At 41.8% G+C, this 19,484-nt stretch overlaps 1 protein-coding gene across 1 annotated transcript in view; it reads left to right on the forward strand.

Annotated features, from left to right (window-relative positions):
* The window catches only part of lamb4 (laminin, beta 4), a 65,652-nt gene that overhangs the window by 35,718 nt on the left and 10,450 nt on the right, over positions 1-19,484 (forward strand). The window contains exons 20-32 of the mRNA XM_056451468.1: positions 564-684; positions 796-973; positions 1,073-1,216; positions 2,949-3,180; positions 3,261-3,418; positions 4,386-4,610; positions 7,583-7,800; positions 9,245-9,341; positions 9,421-9,775; positions 12,910-13,070; positions 13,190-13,389; positions 13,473-13,658; positions 13,758-13,902. Coding sequence (XP_056307443.1) covers positions 564-684; positions 796-973; positions 1,073-1,216; positions 2,949-3,180; positions 3,261-3,418; positions 4,386-4,610; positions 7,583-7,800; positions 9,245-9,341; positions 9,421-9,775; positions 12,910-13,070; positions 13,190-13,389; positions 13,473-13,658; positions 13,758-13,902 — 2,420 coding nt within the window. The remainder of the gene's footprint in view (positions 1-563; positions 685-795; positions 974-1,072; positions 1,217-2,948; positions 3,181-3,260; positions 3,419-4,385; positions 4,611-7,582; positions 7,801-9,244; positions 9,342-9,420; positions 9,776-12,909; positions 13,071-13,189; positions 13,390-13,472; positions 13,659-13,757; positions 13,903-19,484) is intronic.

A 19,484-nucleotide genomic window follows, 5' to 3' on the forward strand; every position in this document is an offset into this window, starting at 1 on the left:
GAAAGAAAACATTACCGAATTAGTGCCATTTCCCTTAACTTAGCTGAAAATTAGGTCCAATATACCTTTTTATTTTCACTATTCATTCAGAACGGAGTCATTTGAGTCACTCGGAAGGTGGTGAAAGTATAAATTTGTGTCGATTTCTCTGATAAGATATACAGCCAGGTACACAACATTCCTTTGTGACTCAGGCGATACTTCCGGGTTCTTCACTGTTTAAAATGGTGGCCGCTTGAAATCAGTCCATACCTCAATTTGCTTAACTTTGCTGAAGCTGTCCCAGAGCAATATATAAAAAATTACCACTATGTGTCACTGTAGTGATGGGTTTCGAAACGTTTAGAAGCTTCGAGACATTTGCTTCGATGTTTCAGTGTTTCATGAAGCTTTGCTTTGCCCACCACAACTTTTGGGTGCCAAAAAACTGTGAAAACAATGTTTGCCTAGATCTTTTGCACTAGATTAGGGTTGTAATTATCATTTTTCTGAAAACTTTTGCATAAGTGTTAAATAAAATTAAATATTATTAAATCTAACCAAATTTGACTACTCCTATACAGAACAGCCACTCTGGATCTTCCAGTATGCCTCAGTGATGGTAATCAATACCATGTGGACATCACGTTTAGAAAGCAGCCCAGTGAAGACCCTCACAGCAGCTCATACATCCTGATTGACTCTGTAAGCCAGCCAGATTTTGTTTTAGCAAGATCATTGGAAATGATGGAATTGAAAGTACACACTTGAATTAGTAAGACTTCTGCTTACCCTATATTTTATTTTTAATCACAGCTAGGACTTATTCCCAAAGTGGAGTCCGTCCCAAACTTCTGCACACAGTCATATCTATCTCAGTTTCAACAATATCGTTGTATTGAGCTGGCTGTACAGGCAGGAGGCCAGACCCTTCCAGAAGTATGTGAGATGCTTATTGGATCTATGTCAGCTTTTATTCACAATGGCGCAGTGTGTGAGTATCATCTAAATTTACACCTCAGAAATAAACATACGCATTTAATTCATCATGCACCTTTACCATGAGTACATGTATATCTGTGTAAATCAACAGCTTGCAACTGTCATCATATCGGAGCATATGGCTCATCTTGCAGTAAATTTGGTGGACAATGTCAATGCAAACCCAACGTTATTGGCCGCTGCTGTGATTCTTGTGCTCCCCTGACATATGGGCTTGGACCCAATGGCTGCTCACGTGAGACATTTTCTTATGTTTCTCATATTGTGGTCATGTATAAGGGCTTTTTGCATCAGAGGAACTTTTTCACAGTTCCTAGAACTATCACAGCAGAAACTAGAAATGGTTTTAGCTCTAGGAACCATTTAATTTAAGTGTAGGCTGATTGGATGCGTACCATAAAAAATATCAGCACAGTATTTTACCACCTGTAGGAGACAATTTTATTTTCTCTTCATATGCACCAGACACCTTCTTATAAGCATCCATATTTCTGGGAAAATATTGTACTTTTTTTGAGTGAGCAGGTGAGTGGGCTTGACAAACCACCTGTAGAAAACACACTCTTTCCCCTTGATATGCTGGTGCATCCACTTTCACCCAGTTACAAGGACTAAACTTGTCACCCCATATATATTGCTGCTTTCTGGTGATTTGAAGCGCTTTATTTATCCTCATTTGTAAGAAGCTTTGGATAAAGCATCTGCTAAATGAATAAATCTAAATCTAAAGTGTTACGTGACATAAACATACAGTAAGTTAATGTTAGCGGAATTTACCTGTTACCCTTGTTTGCAGTGATATGTAGCACTACAAGTGATTTACTCAGTTTTGCTGTTTCAATTGCATATCTTATACCTCTGTGTTCCCTGTTCATTATCAAAAAACACGACACACGATGAAAGCACAGCTTTGATCACAGTGTCCTCATTCATGTAGTTGATTTTGTTGAATGCAGCTTTTCATGTCACTTTCACATGCTTATGTCACTTCAGAGCTCCTTATGACATTGTTAAATGCAACCATGAAGATGTTGGTCCAGGCAAATTAGTTCTTGGGCAATTGGGCCTGGTGGATAGTTCCTGGGTGTGAAAGCCCCTAATACTTAGTTAGCATGACATATTCTAATTTAATGATTATATACAGTGCTCAGCATAAATAAGTACACCCCCTCACAAATCTATCTTTAAATTCATATTTTAATAGGAAGCTATGCAATATAATGTTTGTGCATATACATTAGATTAGTCAGTACTAAAGCCAAATCTGGAGCTTATCTAACAAATTAACTTATGATAACGGTCCAAAAACTAGTACACCAAAATTTATATGTTATATAAAAATATTAAATACGAATTTTAAAAATAGGAAAAATCAAAAGAAGCAAAAATAATAATAATAATAATTTATTTGAAATTTTGTAGGCTGTAATTTTTTTTTGCAATATTTTGCTTGAATTTAATTGTATTATCTTTCAATTTCTAATTATGTTTGGTGATAAATATTAGAGGTTTGAACCTATACTGGTCTCACGGTTCGGTTACGATTATCATGCCATCGATTCGGTTCAATTCGATATTTCGGTGCATCATGGTGCATTGACGATGCTTTCCATACACAGTGTTGTATTTTGGGGGGTGGCTATATCAAGCTGTCTGTATAAACACACACACACAGTCTATACGTATACACACACATAATGCACTCAATACATATGCACACCATACAAACACACTCACGATACACTCCATACATGTACACTCTATGCATTCTATACATATACACACACACATATATATATATATATATATATATATATATATATATATGTGTGTGTGTATGTATGTATGTATGTATATATATATGTATATATATATGGTGGTACAATTGACCTGATAACACAAAGAAAGAACTTCACCTTGATATACAGGATGTTTTCATGTTTTTAATTTGTCGTTGACCCTTCTAGCATGTAACTGTGATCAGTCTGGCTCTACTACGGAACTGTGTGACCAGACAACTGGTCAGTGCTCGTGTCGAGATGGAATAACTGGCCTTCAGTGCAATAGATGTTACACTGGCTACTATGGGTTTCCCCTGTGCAGACGTTGCCAGTGCAACAGGTTGGCTGACATTTGTGACCCAATCACTGGAGACTGTCAGGACTGCAGGGAACACTCCACGGGACGACACTGTGAAAGGCAAGAGACGAGTCTGAGATCACATTTCAAGATTATGATGCAAAATATAAAGTATTCACCAGAATTTTGGTGTGTACCAGGTGTAAAGAGGGATATGTTGGTGACCCTGTCTCTGGACAGCCATGTGAGCCATGCTCATGTCCAGATCTGAATGGAAGTGGACGCTTCTTTGCCTTTTCCTGCAATAAGGATCCCCACTCTGGAGCACCTTACTGTGACTGTCTGCCAGGACATACAGGTCATCATACTTTATCATACACAAAATTTGCATCAAGAACATCAAAGATTCCAAGTAATTGTTTAATGTAACTTACAGTGAGAAATTAAAGATACAATAATGTTTAAAGAGCCCCTACTTTGCATTATAAAAGGTAATATTTTTTGGTTTTAGGGGTCTCCAACAATAGGCTGATATGCATGCAAGGTCAAAAAACGCTTTCATTGTTTTATAATTTGCATTTGTTTTTACTTAATCATCCCAACGACTCCCATATGATTCGTTCAGCAATTAATTGTTCCCAAACCCCTCCTTAGCACGAAGCTATCCTACGCTGATTGGTCCAATGACCCAGTCTGTTGTGATTGGTCGACTGCATTCAGCGCGAGACAGAGAGAAAATGGCTATGAAGTTTCACACAGAGTATGTAAGATCCCAATGCAGGAATGGAATAAAGCAATGCAGTTAAACACCAGCATATTCCTCTACTCTTAACCCTAATCCCAAGTAATAACATGGACACACATTTAGTATTAATCCAAACAGTGGCAAAAGTTGATGGTGGCCATAGCAAAGGCAAACAGGAGAGGATCGCCAGTTCAGAAACGCATTTAAATCGGTAAAGGAAGAAGCACACATTGGTTTTAGATGCAGTGATCCCTCAAGCTTTGCTAGTGTCTGAAGGGAAAGGCACGTTCACGTTTTACCGGATCAGGTGCTACACATTTGGGATGTACCGTATCGACGTCAATGCGTTCAAGCAAAAGATCTGAACTCAACACGATTCATTTATTAGACTCTGAGTCAACTATTTCTCTAAAGAATCAATAGTTTTAAACACGGCGCACTTTTAGATTTAAACCTCAGCTGGATGTTTTCATTCTTTAGTGCTGTGTTACACACTGCATGGAAGCTCATTTTCAAAAACCCATAATCGGGGCTCTTTAACAAAGTTTGTTTTTAATAATTTGTACCCTTGTTCTTGCAGGCCCACAATGTGACTCCTGCTCTCCTGGTTTCTATGGTGACCTGAGGTTGCCAGGTGGTCGATGCAAAGAGTGTTGTTGCAACAATAACATCGATCCTCGTGATGGTGATGCATGTGATCCTGTAACCGGCGAGTGTTTGCGCTGCTTACACAACACTGAGGGCCCACGCTGTCAGAGCTGCAAACGGGGATACTACGGCAATGCACTTGCTCAAGACTGCAAAGGTATAGCTTTTAAAAGGTTTCAAACTGAAATGAGAGCCACTTAACATCAGTGTGGCCCTTTCAGCTCTTTAAGATCAATAGGGTATATGCAGAAGAATGAGGAAGGACTTTTAATTTGTCAGTAACCCCAAATCCAGCGCTTCCGGTAAACTGTATGCCATTACAAAATCGACGCGTTTATGGTCTGTTTTCTTTAAAAATCAGCGATCTCCACTGGCTGAGTGATATCCAATATAAAGTGGGTCTCAGATTGTACAAGAAGCATCTGCATTAAATTACATTTCCCCCCGCCATGTCTTTAAAATATGAGCATTTATTTTACCCCAGTATATTTAATGGAGCTTCTGTGCTAGCCTGCCAATCCCGATGGGCGTGTGCGAGTAAACAGCTTTTTGTCTCGTTTTATGCTTGAGCAACTAAACGAAGGCTGAAGTCTATTAAACTGATTATATTTTAATTACATTACAATATCGATGTTGTAAAAGGAACCATATAAAATGGAAAAAAGTCACTTTAACCGTTCACTTGAAGTTAATCAGTATGGGAAGAAACATAGCTCTGCATATACCTTAATAATGTGTAATTGTAAGTGCATAGCTGATTTAACTGCTCAAATATTGCAGATAATGTTGTGTGAATGTTGCCATCTGAACCCTTGTGTGCACCAAACATGGAAACTGGCTAATGGTTATATTCAAAGGCTACTGTAAAGAATGCATTCATCTTAGGTGTGTTCGCACTTGACATGTGTGTGTGGTTAATTTGAATATGTATGAATGCTGCAACCTGAACCCTGGTGAGCACCAAACAAGTGAGCTCAGACTACTAACAAATGAGTCTTGGTTCGTATGAACAAACAAAATACAGGTTGTGATGGCAGAAGATGCAACCCAAAAAATGACAGAATGCTCGAGCTGTATTTTTCCATTACATCTGTCCAGGCATTGGAAGCGCCATCTACTTGCAGCAGACCTTTATGGCACTGTTTTATGCTTAGTTTGAAAACTGTTCACTAGCACTTACCTAAATTAAAAAATAAATAAAAAATAGCATCTACACAATACAGTGAGCACACTAAGCCCAGCACACAGCACTGTTCTGGATATTCATGAAGTTCCATCTCAAAACACACAAAATCAAGGCTGGACTAAATATATTGCTTACTTTTTTGTTTCTCACCAAAAAATCCAACGGGGATACTTCATGCCATAATGAAAATTTACCCTCTGTTTACTCTCTCTCAAGTGGATAAATTTTTCTGGCCCAGATCTGGCCGACGCAATTAGCTTTTGCTTGGCCCACATGCCGCAGTGAATTACGGTACATGATTGGACCAAGTCTGGCTTCCATACAAGGACCAAACATTGATCATATCTGGGCCAAGTCTCAACCAAGTTAATAACCCATAACTGGGCCTGAACTGGGCCAGATATGTTGGTGTGTCATGACTGCAATGAATTCATAAAACCCATGAAGCATTTCACTTTATGGCCGTGCTTTTTCTCGAAGCGACCTGATTGGTAGAATTTTTTCTTTTCTCAAAAATAATTTAAATGTATTTTAAAAGTGGGTCAAGACAGGCCAAACTTACATGGCAATTTTTCTGGCTCAAATCTGGCCCACACAATCAGCTTTTGCTTGGCCCACATGCTGCAGTGAATTACGGTACATGATTGGACTAAGTCTGGCTTTCCATACAAGGGCCAAACTTGGACCATATCTGGGCCAAGTCTCAACCAAGGTAATAACCCATAACTGGGCCAGATATGTTGAGGTGTGACACATCAACATATCTGGCCCAGTTATGGGTTATTACTGCAATGGGTTATGAATGCAATTCGTGCATTTCACTTTAGGCGCACTATGAGTGTGCTTTTTATCGAAGTGACCTGATTGGTAGAATTTTTTCTTTACTTTATAAATAATTGAATTGTATTTTAAAAGTGGGTCAAGATAGACCAAACTTACGTGGCCCACATATATATTTTTAACATCTGGGCCAAATAATAAATTTGATATCTGGCCCAAGTCTTGTGTGCTGCCTTAAAGTCGGTGCCACCTCTGCCAAGCCTGGGCCATTTTTGTCCCACATGCTGTCTGCCAGTTGCCTGCAGTCCAGCTTTATACCAAAGTAAATGATGAGAAAATTAAATTTTTTGAGTGAACTATGCTTTTAATATGGCTCAAGAAAAATGAAATGAAACCACCAAGGTTAACTGATAGAGAATATTAAATGTACACATTGAGTCTGAACTTTTTTTGTATTTGTTATCCTACAAATTCTTCACGCAAAGAAACCCTGCGAAAACATTTGCAAAAACTACAGAATTAGAATTTAATTGATTCTGAACAGAGTCTGGCTGTATGTTAAAGGTATGGGCACACACACCAAACAACAGTGCACCAGGTATTGAATCCAAAGAAGTGGTTCTCAACCATCCGCACCAAACTGTCTTAATTTTGCACACTTTATTTGTTCTAAAGTGCTCTGTGCTGAGAAGCGAAATAAATAATTTGTCAGATACCATTTTATATTCGGCTTTCACTTCTATGGTGGTACTGAATTGTCAAAACACCTCTTACAGCACTTGCTGTTAATTTGTGCACCCGATGATAATTTTTGAATCATGGTTGGAAGTTTCAAAGGTAATCTGTAAGTGTGGTTGACAAAACGTGAGGTCAAATTTATTTTTTAACATGTGAAAAATGTCAGATAAAAAGTGTGCAGTGAACTAAAGGAGCAAAGAGAAAACAGAAGTTGAGACATTTTTTCCATATTGTGATAAACGTGTAAAAAAATGGGGAAAAAGTGTGGGTTTTGTTCTATCTGTTGGTTAATTGCATTTGAGATGAAGGCGTTGCACCAGAATTGTATCAGGCATGCAGTTGTTTGTAGAGCAAAGAAGCATGCACAACCAGCATGCTACAGTAATTTATCTGTATTAACAATCTTGTTTGTATTGTATACTCAGAATGTTCTTGTAACCGGAGGGGCACAGATGACTCACTGTGTCCAGCTGGAAGCCCCTGTTTCTGTGATCAGGACACTGGCCAGTGCCCGTGTCGCCCGGGTGTCCAGGGAGCCCTGTGTAATGAATGTGATGATGGGTACTGGAACCTGGATGGAGACTCTGGGTGTCAGCCTTGCAACTGTGACCCAGAACATGCTCTTAACTACATCTGTGACAAGGTTATTACCTTATAAATGTTCATACACTGAAAGAAAAAAGCTTTTCTTACTTAGCGTTTTTGTCTTGTTTCTTGTCCAAATACCTAAACGTTCTAAAATCAAGCAGCATTTTCTAGACAAGTAAAAATATTGTCTTGTTTTCAGAAATAATGTCAAGATTAAGTGAGTTTTTTCCTAAAACGAGCTAAAGAATCTGCCAATGGGGAAAGCTGTTAGGGTTCTGCCACTCTGGTCTTGTTAGTTCTTGTTTTAGTGCCAGACACTAGTCCTGTCATGTCTTGTGTGTTGTGCTCGACTCGAGTTTTCTCAGGTAGAGCACTGCTTTTCTGTCATTGTGTGTGTGTCTTTGAATGAGTGCCATTTGTGAGCGGGCTTGGGCAGTGCGCGTTCTCGCTTCGCAGGCGCATGAGGTCTGGGCGTGTTAGTGAATTTGCATGCTCTCGTCCTGGTGTTCGTGTTCGTCTTTCTGCAGCATGGCTTTTCATTCCCAGTGTCTCAGTCTAGTTGGTTTTGGTTTCAGTTGGTGCTGGGATGAAACATGCACGCTGCCTGTGCGAGTACACTGTAAGTGTTTTCATTCATCGTGTACTTGTGTCTCACATTCAGACCTCTGTTGGTGTTGTGTTTAGCAGGTGGTGCATGTTTACATAATGAGTTCTCTTACTGACTGGGTGTTCTAGTCTCATTTTGTGTGAGACGACGAACTACCACAGGACAGCAGACATGAGGAGAATATAAGTAGAAATAATTAACAAACAGACAGGTGAACATAATAAACTAATAATGGGTTAACAAGGAGGGTGGGACTAGACAATAGATGGAAGAGCACATGAAACACAAACAACACAAGCCATGTGCTCTTCCATCTATTGTCTAGTCCCACCCTCCTTGTTAACCCATTATTAGTTTATTATGTTCACCTGTCTGTTTGTTCATTATTTCTACTCATATTCTCCTCATGTCTGCTGTCCTGTGCCAGTTCGTCATCGTTTCCTGCCTTGTCCTGTCCTCCAGCCCTGATCCCTGCCAGCCTGCCCAGTCTAGATTGTTTTGATTGTTTATTTGTTTTATTAATGTTTTCCCCTCGGGGTAGTTTATTTTGCTGTTTACTTTATTTTTACTATTAATAACTACCCATTTACCCTGCACTTGAGTCCTCGCTCTTTTTTCCCTAACACCAACCGTGACATAAGCAAGCAAAGCAAAAACTAGTTTTTAACATTATTTTTACTTACACCATTGGCAGATTGCTCGGCTTATTAAAAAAAAAAACACTTATTTTTAACGTTATATTTGATTGTCTTCTTTATTTAAGAATTTTTAGATATTTAGATTAGTAACAACACAAAACTCTAAGTAAGAAAAGCATTTTTTTTGCGTTGTACAATAAAGTCTCTTATCAGGCGCCTTTTGTTCTTCATGCATTCCCTTCACGACCTTCCAGATCACAGGCCAGTGTTTATGCCAGCCAGAATATGGAGGCAGAATATGTGACGAGTGTGGTCCGAATCACTTTGGAAACCCTGATTTACAGTGCATGTGTAAGCTATTATACTGAAAATTTTGTTCTTTTCCAAGTCATGTTGTTTTGACTGACACAACTTTTCATTCTTCCGTCAGTTTGTGACTGTAACTTAGAGGGCACCGTTCATCCAGCCTGTGACACTTACACCGGTGAGTGTTTGTGTAAGCCAGGGGTGACGGGTCCTTTCTGTGATGAATGTGCCCCGGGTCACAACAACAACTTTCCTGCCTGCGAACCCTGCCATGCCTGCAACCACCTCTGGGAGAAAATCATCTCAGATCTTAGTTTAGATGCAGAGAGGATAGAAACCATGATGCCTTGCCCTGAAGATTTTCGTTCTAGACCTGAACTACAACACCTACAGAACTTGCTGGAAAAGCTGCAGAATGTTGCTAACATGGGCGCTCAGGATGAGCTTAAAAAGCTGGAGGAGCTCTTGGCACGTATTAGGTATGCTAATTTTATATTATTTTTAATTTTGAGTTGGCTGATTAGATATTTGCATTAACAAGCAGCTGAACAGGTGTAAAGTGGCAGGTGAGTGTCTAAAGCTCTTGCCACCAAATTCAAATCGACACTGGTGGAACCAGCAAAGAAAACATAAAATGTAGTAATGGCTAATATGTTTGTGTTTATGAGTTAAGAATCATTCATAGTATCTGATGAATGTATTTTTTTCTAATAAACATAATAACTAGGGTGTCACGGTGGTGCAGTGGGTAGCATGTTCGCCTCACAGCAAGAAGGTCACTGGTTTGAGCCTCGGCAGGGTCAGTTGGCATTTCTGTGTGGAGTTTGCATGCACTGCCTGTGTTTGTGTGGGTTTCCTCCGGCTGCTCCTGTTTCTCCCACAGGTATAGACTATAGGTAAATTGGGTATGCGCTAAATTGTCAGTAGTGTATGTGTGTGAATGGGTGTGTATGGGTGTTTCCCAGTGATGGGTTGCAGCTGGAAGGGCATCCGCTGTGTAAAACATGTGCTCGATAAGTTGGCAGTTCATTCTGCTGTGGCGACCCCTGATTAATAAAGGGACTAAGCCGAAAAGAAAATAAATGAACATAAAAATGTCTAATTTCTATCTAATATTGTTTGTCTTCGCCATGATGGCAATACATGTTATTTTAGTAGTCATTTTGCAATATAGTATTCAGCTTAAAGTGCAATTTAAACACTGGAAAAAATTTTTTCTTACTTAGATTTTTTTGTCTAGTTAGCTGTTTAAATATTAAAAAACTCTTAAATCAAGAAGCTAAAAACAAGCAAAAGCAAAAATACAAACAAAACAACAAAACAACCAGTTTTCAAAACAACAAGCTAAATAATTGGATACAGAAAATTATCTTGATTTTCTTTTTATAATTATTTTTTCGGGGTTTTCACTTTTAATGGATAGGAAATTAGAGAGTATTGACAGGAAAGCATGGGGAGCAGAGAGAGGGGAAGGATTGGCATAGGACCACGAGGTGGGAATTGAACTCGGGTCACCGTGATCACCGGAGTGCATGTGTCAACGCACTAACCACTACACCACTGGCACTGACTTGATTTTCGTTTTGACATAAGATTATTTTGCTTACCCTATAAGCAGATTATTTTTTTAAGGAAAAACTCATTTAAATTTTGGCTATTATTTCTTGTCCAGAAAATGCTTCTTCCCAGCAGACACACAATACCACAGTGTGTCTGATAATATTTTTTCTTCATGAGAAAGTCTTATTTGTTTTATTTCAGCTAGAATAAAAGCAGTTTTTAATTTTTAAAAGCCATTTTAAGGTCAATATTATTAGCCCCTTTAAGCTATATTTCTTCGACTGTCTACAGAACAAACCATCGTTATACAATAACTTGCCTAATTACCCTAACCTGCCTAGTTAACCTAATTAACCTAGTTAAGCCTTTAAATGTCACTTTAAGCTGTATAGAAGTGTCTTGGAAAATATCCAGTCAAATATTATTTACTGTCATCATGGCAAAGATAAAATAAATCAGTTATTAGAAATGAGTTATTAAAACTATTATGTTTAGAAATGTGTTGAAAAAAAATCTTCTCTCTGTTAAACAGAAATTGGGGAAAAATATAAACATGGGGGATAATAATTTAGGTGGGCTAATAATTCTGACTTTATCTTTAGGTTGCCAGCATCTAAGGACAATGTTATTTTGACGTCCAATAACGACGTAAAATGACGTTGATTTTAGGTTGTGTTGGAAAGGTACCAAAATCCAATGTCGAGCCAACATCTTTAAACCAATGTCATTTTGATGTCAAATACTGATATTTAGGGCATACTCACACCTTGAATCGTACCGAAGCACGCTTGTCCCCCCTCCCATCTCCCCCTACGGCCCGCACTCAACATTGCATTCACGCCTGAGCATGCTTACGTCATCGATGATACGCTGTTCAGTTTAACAGAAGAGAAGCGCTCTCGCTTAGCACAGTGGAGATTGCTTTAGTTATATTGTTTCAGTCGTTTGATATGCAGTGACATGCAATCATATATTATCAGCCACTTTTGACACTCAGAAATGATCATAAAGTTCTTGTGCTGCTGAAGGTGCAGCTGTCGTGCATTGAGGGGTTTGTGTCTTTAATAAACTATGACAGTTTGTGTTCATTGAACAGTAAGAATGATTAATAGACGTCTCGTCTTCTGTTTCGGGCTCAAAGCGCGGGCTTGAATGCAAAGCGCGCCTGAGCCCGAAACTGAAGATTAGATGGGACTTTTAAGGGACTGTTTCATATGGATTTATTAATCATTCTTACTATGTAACGAGTCCAAGTGAACCGCGCTCTGGCAAATCTCTTCCAACCAGGCCAGGGACAGCCAACTGAACTGTGCCTGAGCCCGAATCAGAGCACTCACACTTCTCAAACAAACCGGGAAACGTGCCTGAGCACGGTTCAGATAGCATAGTGTGAGTGCGCCCTTATTTGTCAGATATATGGCAAACAAAAACCAACGTCTGATAGATGTCATATTGCTAACATCCACACAATGTCTAGACAAGTCTTGTTTTAAGAAATATGCAAAAATCAAGAGAGTTTTTCCTTACAACAAGCAAAATAAACTGCCAATGGGGTAAGCAACATAATCTTACATCAAAACGAAAAGCAAGATTATTTTACTTGCTTTATTGGATGATTATTTTGGCTTTCTTAAGGAAAAACTCACTTATTTTTTGCATATTATTTCTTAAAACAAGAAAGTATTTTTTGCTTGTCTAGAAAATGTTTCCAAATGTTTAAAAATCTTTATATATTTGGACCAAAAACAAGACAAAAAAAATCTAAGTAAGAAAAGCAATTTTGCAGTGAAGGCAAGCCATTGGACAACAGTGGTTTGTTTTGTAGCCAATCAGAAAAACAAATTCTTAAGAGGCCTTTTAAATATAATTTATGTACTAATACTAAAAGAAATAAGACTTTCCCAAGAAAAAAAAATGTTATTGGAAATACTGTGAAAATGTGCTCGCTCTGTTAAACATCACTTTGGAAATATTTAATAAAATTGTATAATCTAAAATTTCACAGGAGGGCTAATCATTTTGTCTTCGGCTCCATTTTCCACTCACTCCTCAGGAATGAAACCGAGATCATTGACCCAAACATAATCATTTTTGACCGAACCCTGCTGCTCAACACTGACATCGACAATATCCGCCTTGAGTTCAACAAGCTGCTGAAGAATCTCAGAGAGAAGACAAAAGAGACTCCGGTGACAGACTTAAAAGCTCTTAACGGTTTGTGTAAAAATGATTATCTACATGACGATTTATTGTGCCAGAATCAAAGTATCAATAAAGTTAAGGGTCTAAAAGGCATCATGGGCTACTAAAAACTTCACACGCTGTCTCTACAGATATTTTGAACAAGATCAAAAAGTTCTATGACGAGTTCACTGACAGCGAGAAGAAAGTAGAAGCAGCTAAAAAAGTCCAAGAAGCCTCCAGGAAGACGAGAGAGAAAGTCACACTGGAGCTCGCCAAGTGTCGCATAGGAGAGATGGATAAGCTGGAGAGGAAAGTGAAAGCTCTGAGCGCTGCCAACATTAATGAGGAGGTGAATGGGAGGTAAAACTGGGCTTTTGCCATTTGAAAAAATATGTAAATCTGAGTATTGCAGTGCCACTTTGTCTGCCGTAGGTCTGTGGGGCTCCAGGCGATGCAGAATGTGAGAAAGCGAAATGTGGTGGAGCTTTGTGTGGGAAGTGTGGAGGACCGGCCTGTACGGGGAGTTTACCCATCAGCCTCAATGCCTCCAAACTGGCAGAGATGACGGAAAAGAATATCACTGCTTTGCGCAGTCAACTCAAAGAAGCTGATGCTCAGGCATGTCCAAAATATACCTGTACCTTCCTAAACTGACATTTATATAATTTTGATTAAACATTTGCTCTGTATTTGTTCTTGTTTCATTTCTACTTACAGCTCAGAAATGCCTCAGAAATGACTAATTATGTCAAGGATCAAGCAGAAGGAATGATGGATAAAATTAATCGCACAAAAACTAAATATGAGCAGGAAAAGATTGACACTAAGAAACTCATCGAGAAAGTCAAGAATTACCTGCAAGGTACTGCGAGAACTGATCAGTTTTTGGTTTTAGGTTGTAGTTATCCAGTTTCTTATATTTCATCTGAAACTGACCATTAAGGGATAGTTCACAACTGAAACTTCTGTGCTCTTAATTCACTTGTCAGAACGTTTTTGTGTTCAACAGAAAAAAGAAACTCAAACAAGTTATCTTGAAAAATATTGTGAATTGGTAACCTTTGATTTCCATTGAATTTTTTTTTCAACTATGGATGGCAAGGGTTACAGGTTTCCAGCATTCCTCAAAATATCTTGTTTTGTGTAACACAGAATAAAATAACTAAAAGTGGTTAAGGGTGAGTAAATGATGGCAGAATTTTCATTTTGGGGAAAGTCAGTGGGCCCTATCATACATCAGGCGCAATAAGGCGCAAGATGTGTCTGGCACGATTAGTTGCTATTTTCAGATCAGCTAATTTTCACGTTTTGCTCCACGTTGTAAGGAGGTGTGTTAAGGCGCGTTGCTATTTTAAAAAACTGATATAGTCCACGATATTGACCAACTGAAAGCTGTCCTAAAGTCCTAAAAATTAAGTGAATTTTCTTTACAACAAGCACACAGGGTGTACAGCAATACACAAATATCTTTACATATGAAAAAAATTAAAAGATTAAAACGTTACAAAAATTAATATTTTCTACATAAAAATAAAAACCACTGCCTCCATGCTGTTATGAAGCGGACAGGAGACAGAGGTAAGGAAACGTTAGGGTGTTTATTAAATGACAACAAGGAGCACATGAAGGATAGCCAGGAGGATCAGGAATGATGTTGGGGTCTTTTCCTCCGTGGCTGGGTAACAGGAATACACGAGGATGGACAACACACACCAGATACAGCTGACAGAGGATGACACAGACTTGGAAGGACTGGAAGACAGGACGATTCGGGTGGACCAGGAAGACTAGGAGGAATACAAAGAGAACAGGTAAGTAAAGCGTTTGTTTTAGCTGAGGATGACTACGCTGAGTGGTCGCTCAGTTGTCCGCTTTCGTCGAGACGAGCCCGGACAATGAGCGACTGGAGTGCTGTGCTTTTATCTGGTGCTCGTGAATGTGATGCAGCTGTGTGCTCATTAGAAGTCAGGTGATGGTGATCTTCGTGAGTGGGGATCGTGAGAGCCTGACCAATCCGTGACAGTACCCCCCTCCCCAGGGCCCGCTCCTGAGGGCCGACACCTCCGACGCCGTGGTGGTCTCCCTCTGCCTCTAGGCGCTGGGAACTCAGGGTGGCTCTCATGAAACTCCACCATGAGACTAGGATCGAGAATATCAGCTCTGGGAACCCATGTCCTTTCTTCGGGGCCGTACCCTTCCCAGTCCACCAGGTACTCCAACTGGCCACCACGACGTCGGGAACGCAAGATCTCCTTCACTGCGTAGACGGCTCCTTCTTCTAGGAGCAGTGGAGGAGGGGGTTCCTCTTCGTGGTCAGGCTCTGTGGAGGGAAGAACAGGATCGTGATAGGGTTTCAGGAGTGATACGTGGAATGTAGGGTGAATACGGTAGTGAGAGGGTAATTGTAGTTTGTAGGTGACGGGGTTAACCTGTTCCACGATGGTGAAGGGACCAACAAATCGGGGACTTAACTTGCGAGAGGGCAGTCGCATGCGTATGTCCCGGGTGGATAGCCACACCTTTTGTCCGGGTGTGTATCTGGGTTCTTCAGACCTTCTTCTATCGGCGGTTACCTTGCTTCGACGGACTGCCCTCTGCAGATGTTGATGAGCCTCGTCCCAGACTCTCTCGCTCTCCCGGAACCAGTGATCCACTGCGGGGACATCAGATGGTTCGCCATCCCAGGGAAAGAGCGGTGGTTGGAAGCCCAGGACGCACTGGAATGGCGTGAGTCCGGTGGAGGGTTGCCGCAGTGAATTTTGGGCATATTCTGCCCAGCCCAAATACTGGCTCCAGGAGCTCTGGTGACCACTGCAGAAGGTCCTCAGGAACCGTCCCACCTCCTGAATCTTCCTCTCTGTCTGCCCGTTGGTTTGGGGATGATATCCAGAAGAGAGGCTGACGGCCACACCTAGGAGCTTGAAGAAGGCTTTCCATAGACGTGAGATGAACTGTGGACCTCTGTCCGACACAATATCTTCTGGAATACCAAATGACCTGAAGACTTGATTAAAGATATTGTCGGCTGTTTCAAAGGCTGTGGGAAGACCTTTCAGAGGGATTAGTTTGACAAACTTTGAGAATCTATCTACGATGACTAGAATACAGGTATTACCTTCTGACGAGGGGAGGTCAGTGATAAAGTCCACTCCTAGGTGTGACCAGGGACGGTTCGGAATCGGCAAGGGATGGAGCTTTCCAGCGGGTAGATGACGTGGGCTCTTGGATTGGGCACAGTCCTTACAGCCCTGAACATATTGCCTCACATCCCTTGCCATGTTTGGCCACCAGAATCGTTGGGATACTAGCGAGAGAGTATTGTTGATCCCTGGATGTCCAGTGCCTAGCGAGGTATGTAAGGAGTGGATCAGATCTACCCGGTGTTCAGGTGGTATGAACTGCCGATGAGGAGGGCATCCCGGCGGAGCAGGGGCTTCCGGAGTGGCAACGACTGGAGGAGCGTTCCAGGTGATCGGACAAATGGAGATGTGTTCGGGAAGAATCTTCGTTGGGAGTTCTTCATGATCGTGATGCTCGTGTAAACGAGAGAGAGCGTCTGCTCTTAGATTCTTGGGTCCTGGACGATAGGAAATGGAGAAATCAAAACGTGAGAAGAAAAGTGACCATCTGGCTTGACGTGGACATAGTCTCTTGGCCTCTTTGATATATTGGAGGTTTTTGTGATCTGTGATCACCTGGAACGGATGTTTGGCTCCCTCCAACCAGTGACGCCACTCCTCCAAGGCTAGCTTGATTGCTAGAAGCTCCCTGTCTCCTATGCTGTAATTCTGCTCCGCCGGGCTCAACTTCCGAGAGAAATAGGCACAGGGATGCAGTCGGGGCGGTGTATCATGATGTTGGGATAATACTGCCCCGACGCCGGTGGTGGATGCGTCCACTTCCACCACGAAAGGAAGATTTGGGTCAGGATGAGTCAGGAGTGGGGCCCTTGTGAACTCCTTCTTAAGAAGGCGGAAGGCTGCGGCTGCTTCTTTGGTCCACTCCAGTCCTTTGGGTTTACCCTTGAGGAGATTAGTGAGAGGTGATGTAATCCTGCTGTAGTCCTTGATAAACCGTCTATAAAAGTTAGCAAACCCAAGAAACCTCTGGAGCTCCTTAATGGAAGTGGGTTCTGACCAGGATAGAACAGCCTCAATTTTCTTCCCATCCATACGTATACCGGTTTGGTCAATGATGTATCCCAAGAAATGAATCGACTTCTGGTGGAATGAGCATTTCTCCGCTTTGAGGTAGAGGTGATGTTCTCTCAATGTGTGTAGGACCTCCGCAACGTGTTGGCGATGTTCGGCCTCACTCCGGGAGTAAATGAGGATGTCATCTATGTACACTATTACAAAGTGGTGAAGAAACTCCCGGAGGACTTCATGAATGAAGTTTTGGAATACGGAGGGGGCGTTGACCAGACCGTAAGGCATGACCTCATATTCATAGTGGCCAGTAGGGGTCACGAATGCTGTCTTCCATTGGTCCCCCTCACGTATTCTTATCAGATTATACGCGCTGCGGAGGTCCAATTTAGTGAAGACTTTAGCTTCTCGGAGCTGTTCCAAAGCGGCTGGTACCAGAGGAAGGGGATATCGGTATTTTACTGTACCGTTATTTAGGACCCTGTAGTCGATGCATGGACGCAGCCCTCCGTCCTTCTTGGCCACAAAGAAGAAGCTTGAGGCGGCTGGTGATTTTGAGTGACGTATGTACCCCTGACTCAGAGCCTCCCTTATGTAATCTTCCATTGCCTGATTCTCTGGAAGCGAGAGCGGGTAGATCCTACCTCTTGGCAACTGGGCATCTGGAACTAGGTCGATCGCGCAGTCCCATGGCCGATGCGGCGGTAGCTGGGAAGCTCTCTTGGGGCAGAAGACATCATGAAAGGAGCTGTACTCCTTAGGAATGTGGATAGACTGCTTCTCAGGAGGACTCTCGACCGATGTTGTAAACAAAGAAATGGGGTTCCGACCTTGAAGAGGGAGATTTGGAAAACAGGTAGGTGTACATCCAGATCCCCATTTCTTTATCTCTCCTGTGCCCCAAGAGATGATGGGATCGTGCTTCACCAGCCACGGGCGCCCTAGAATGATGTCCATATTTGCACCCTCCAGAACCAGAAATTGAATCCTCTCTTGATGTAACAACCCCACTTGAAGAAGGATGTCTTCGCATTGTCGATGGATACGGGTCGAAGATCGAGTGCACTGGGTTATCGGTTGTATCTGGTATATATGCGAGGACGCCTCAGTACGTAGGTGGAGTTGACGACAGAGGGATTGGGAGATGAAGTTCCCTGCTGACCCGGAGTCGATGAGGGCTGTGACAAGGAGAGAAATAGAGGCAGTAGTTATTTGTACGGTGGTAGTAAGTGGTTTACATTGTTCAATATTCGTACTGAATACACTCACTGAAGTCCGAATGGGACGAAGGGGACACTCCATACGGGTGTGTCCACTGACACCGCAGTATAGACACAGACCCCGGGTCAGCCTCCTCTGTCGTTCCGCTGATGTCAGTCTTCCAGACTCTATTATCATGGGTTCTGGTTCTGGAGAGGCTGTTGACTCAGGCGATTGGAGGAGTGCAGACGAGGGGGTGATGGTGTCCTGTTGATAGGAACGGAGACGATCGGAACATCGGAGAGAATGTTGGATGAATCTCTCCAGACCCATAGTATCATCTAATGTGGCCAGCTGGATTCGGAGAGTGGGTTCCAAGCCGAGCCGGTACGTGGTCAACAACGATCTCTCATTCCATCCACTTGCAGCTGCTAGAGTGCGAAACCGGAGAGCATATTCCTGTGTAGATAGAGTACCTTGCTTTAGATGATACAGCTGCTCTCCAGCGGCTACTTCCCCATCAGAACGTCCAAACACCTCTTTGAAATACTCCGTGAAGGTAGTGATGGAATTCATGACCGGCCCGGCTTGGTTCCAGATCGTCTCAGCCCATTTAAGTGCAGGCCCAGAGAGTAGTGATACGATGTAGGCGATCTTTGACTTATCTGTGGGATATAGAGAAGGTTGCATTTCGAATATGAGGGAACATTGTAACAGAAAACCATTGCACTCCCCCGCTCCGCCTGAGTAGGGCGCTGGTCGGGCCATGGGACTGGAAGGAAGGGCCGAAGAAGAAACTGTGGAGGCGGAAGTGCTCGGTGCTGGTGGTGCGTTGGAAAGTGGAGCTGGTGGCTGTAGAATCCGCTTCAACTGGTCCACCAGCTCTTGAAAGTGATCGGGGGTGCTCATGTTGTCGTCGTTATGGGTCCGGGCTTCTGTTATGAAGCGGACAGGAGACAGAGGTAAGGAAACGTTAGGGTGTTTATTAAATGACAACAAGGAGCACATGAAGGATAGCCAGGAGGATCAGGAATGATGTTGGGGTCTTTTCCTCCGTGGCTGGGTAACAGGAATACACGAGGATGGACAACACACA

Source organism: Danio aesculapii, chromosome 25, assembly GCF_903798145.1.
Source record: "Danio aesculapii chromosome 25, fDanAes4.1, whole genome shotgun sequence".
NCBI lineage: Eukaryota > Metazoa > Chordata > Actinopteri > Cypriniformes > Danionidae > Danio > Danio aesculapii.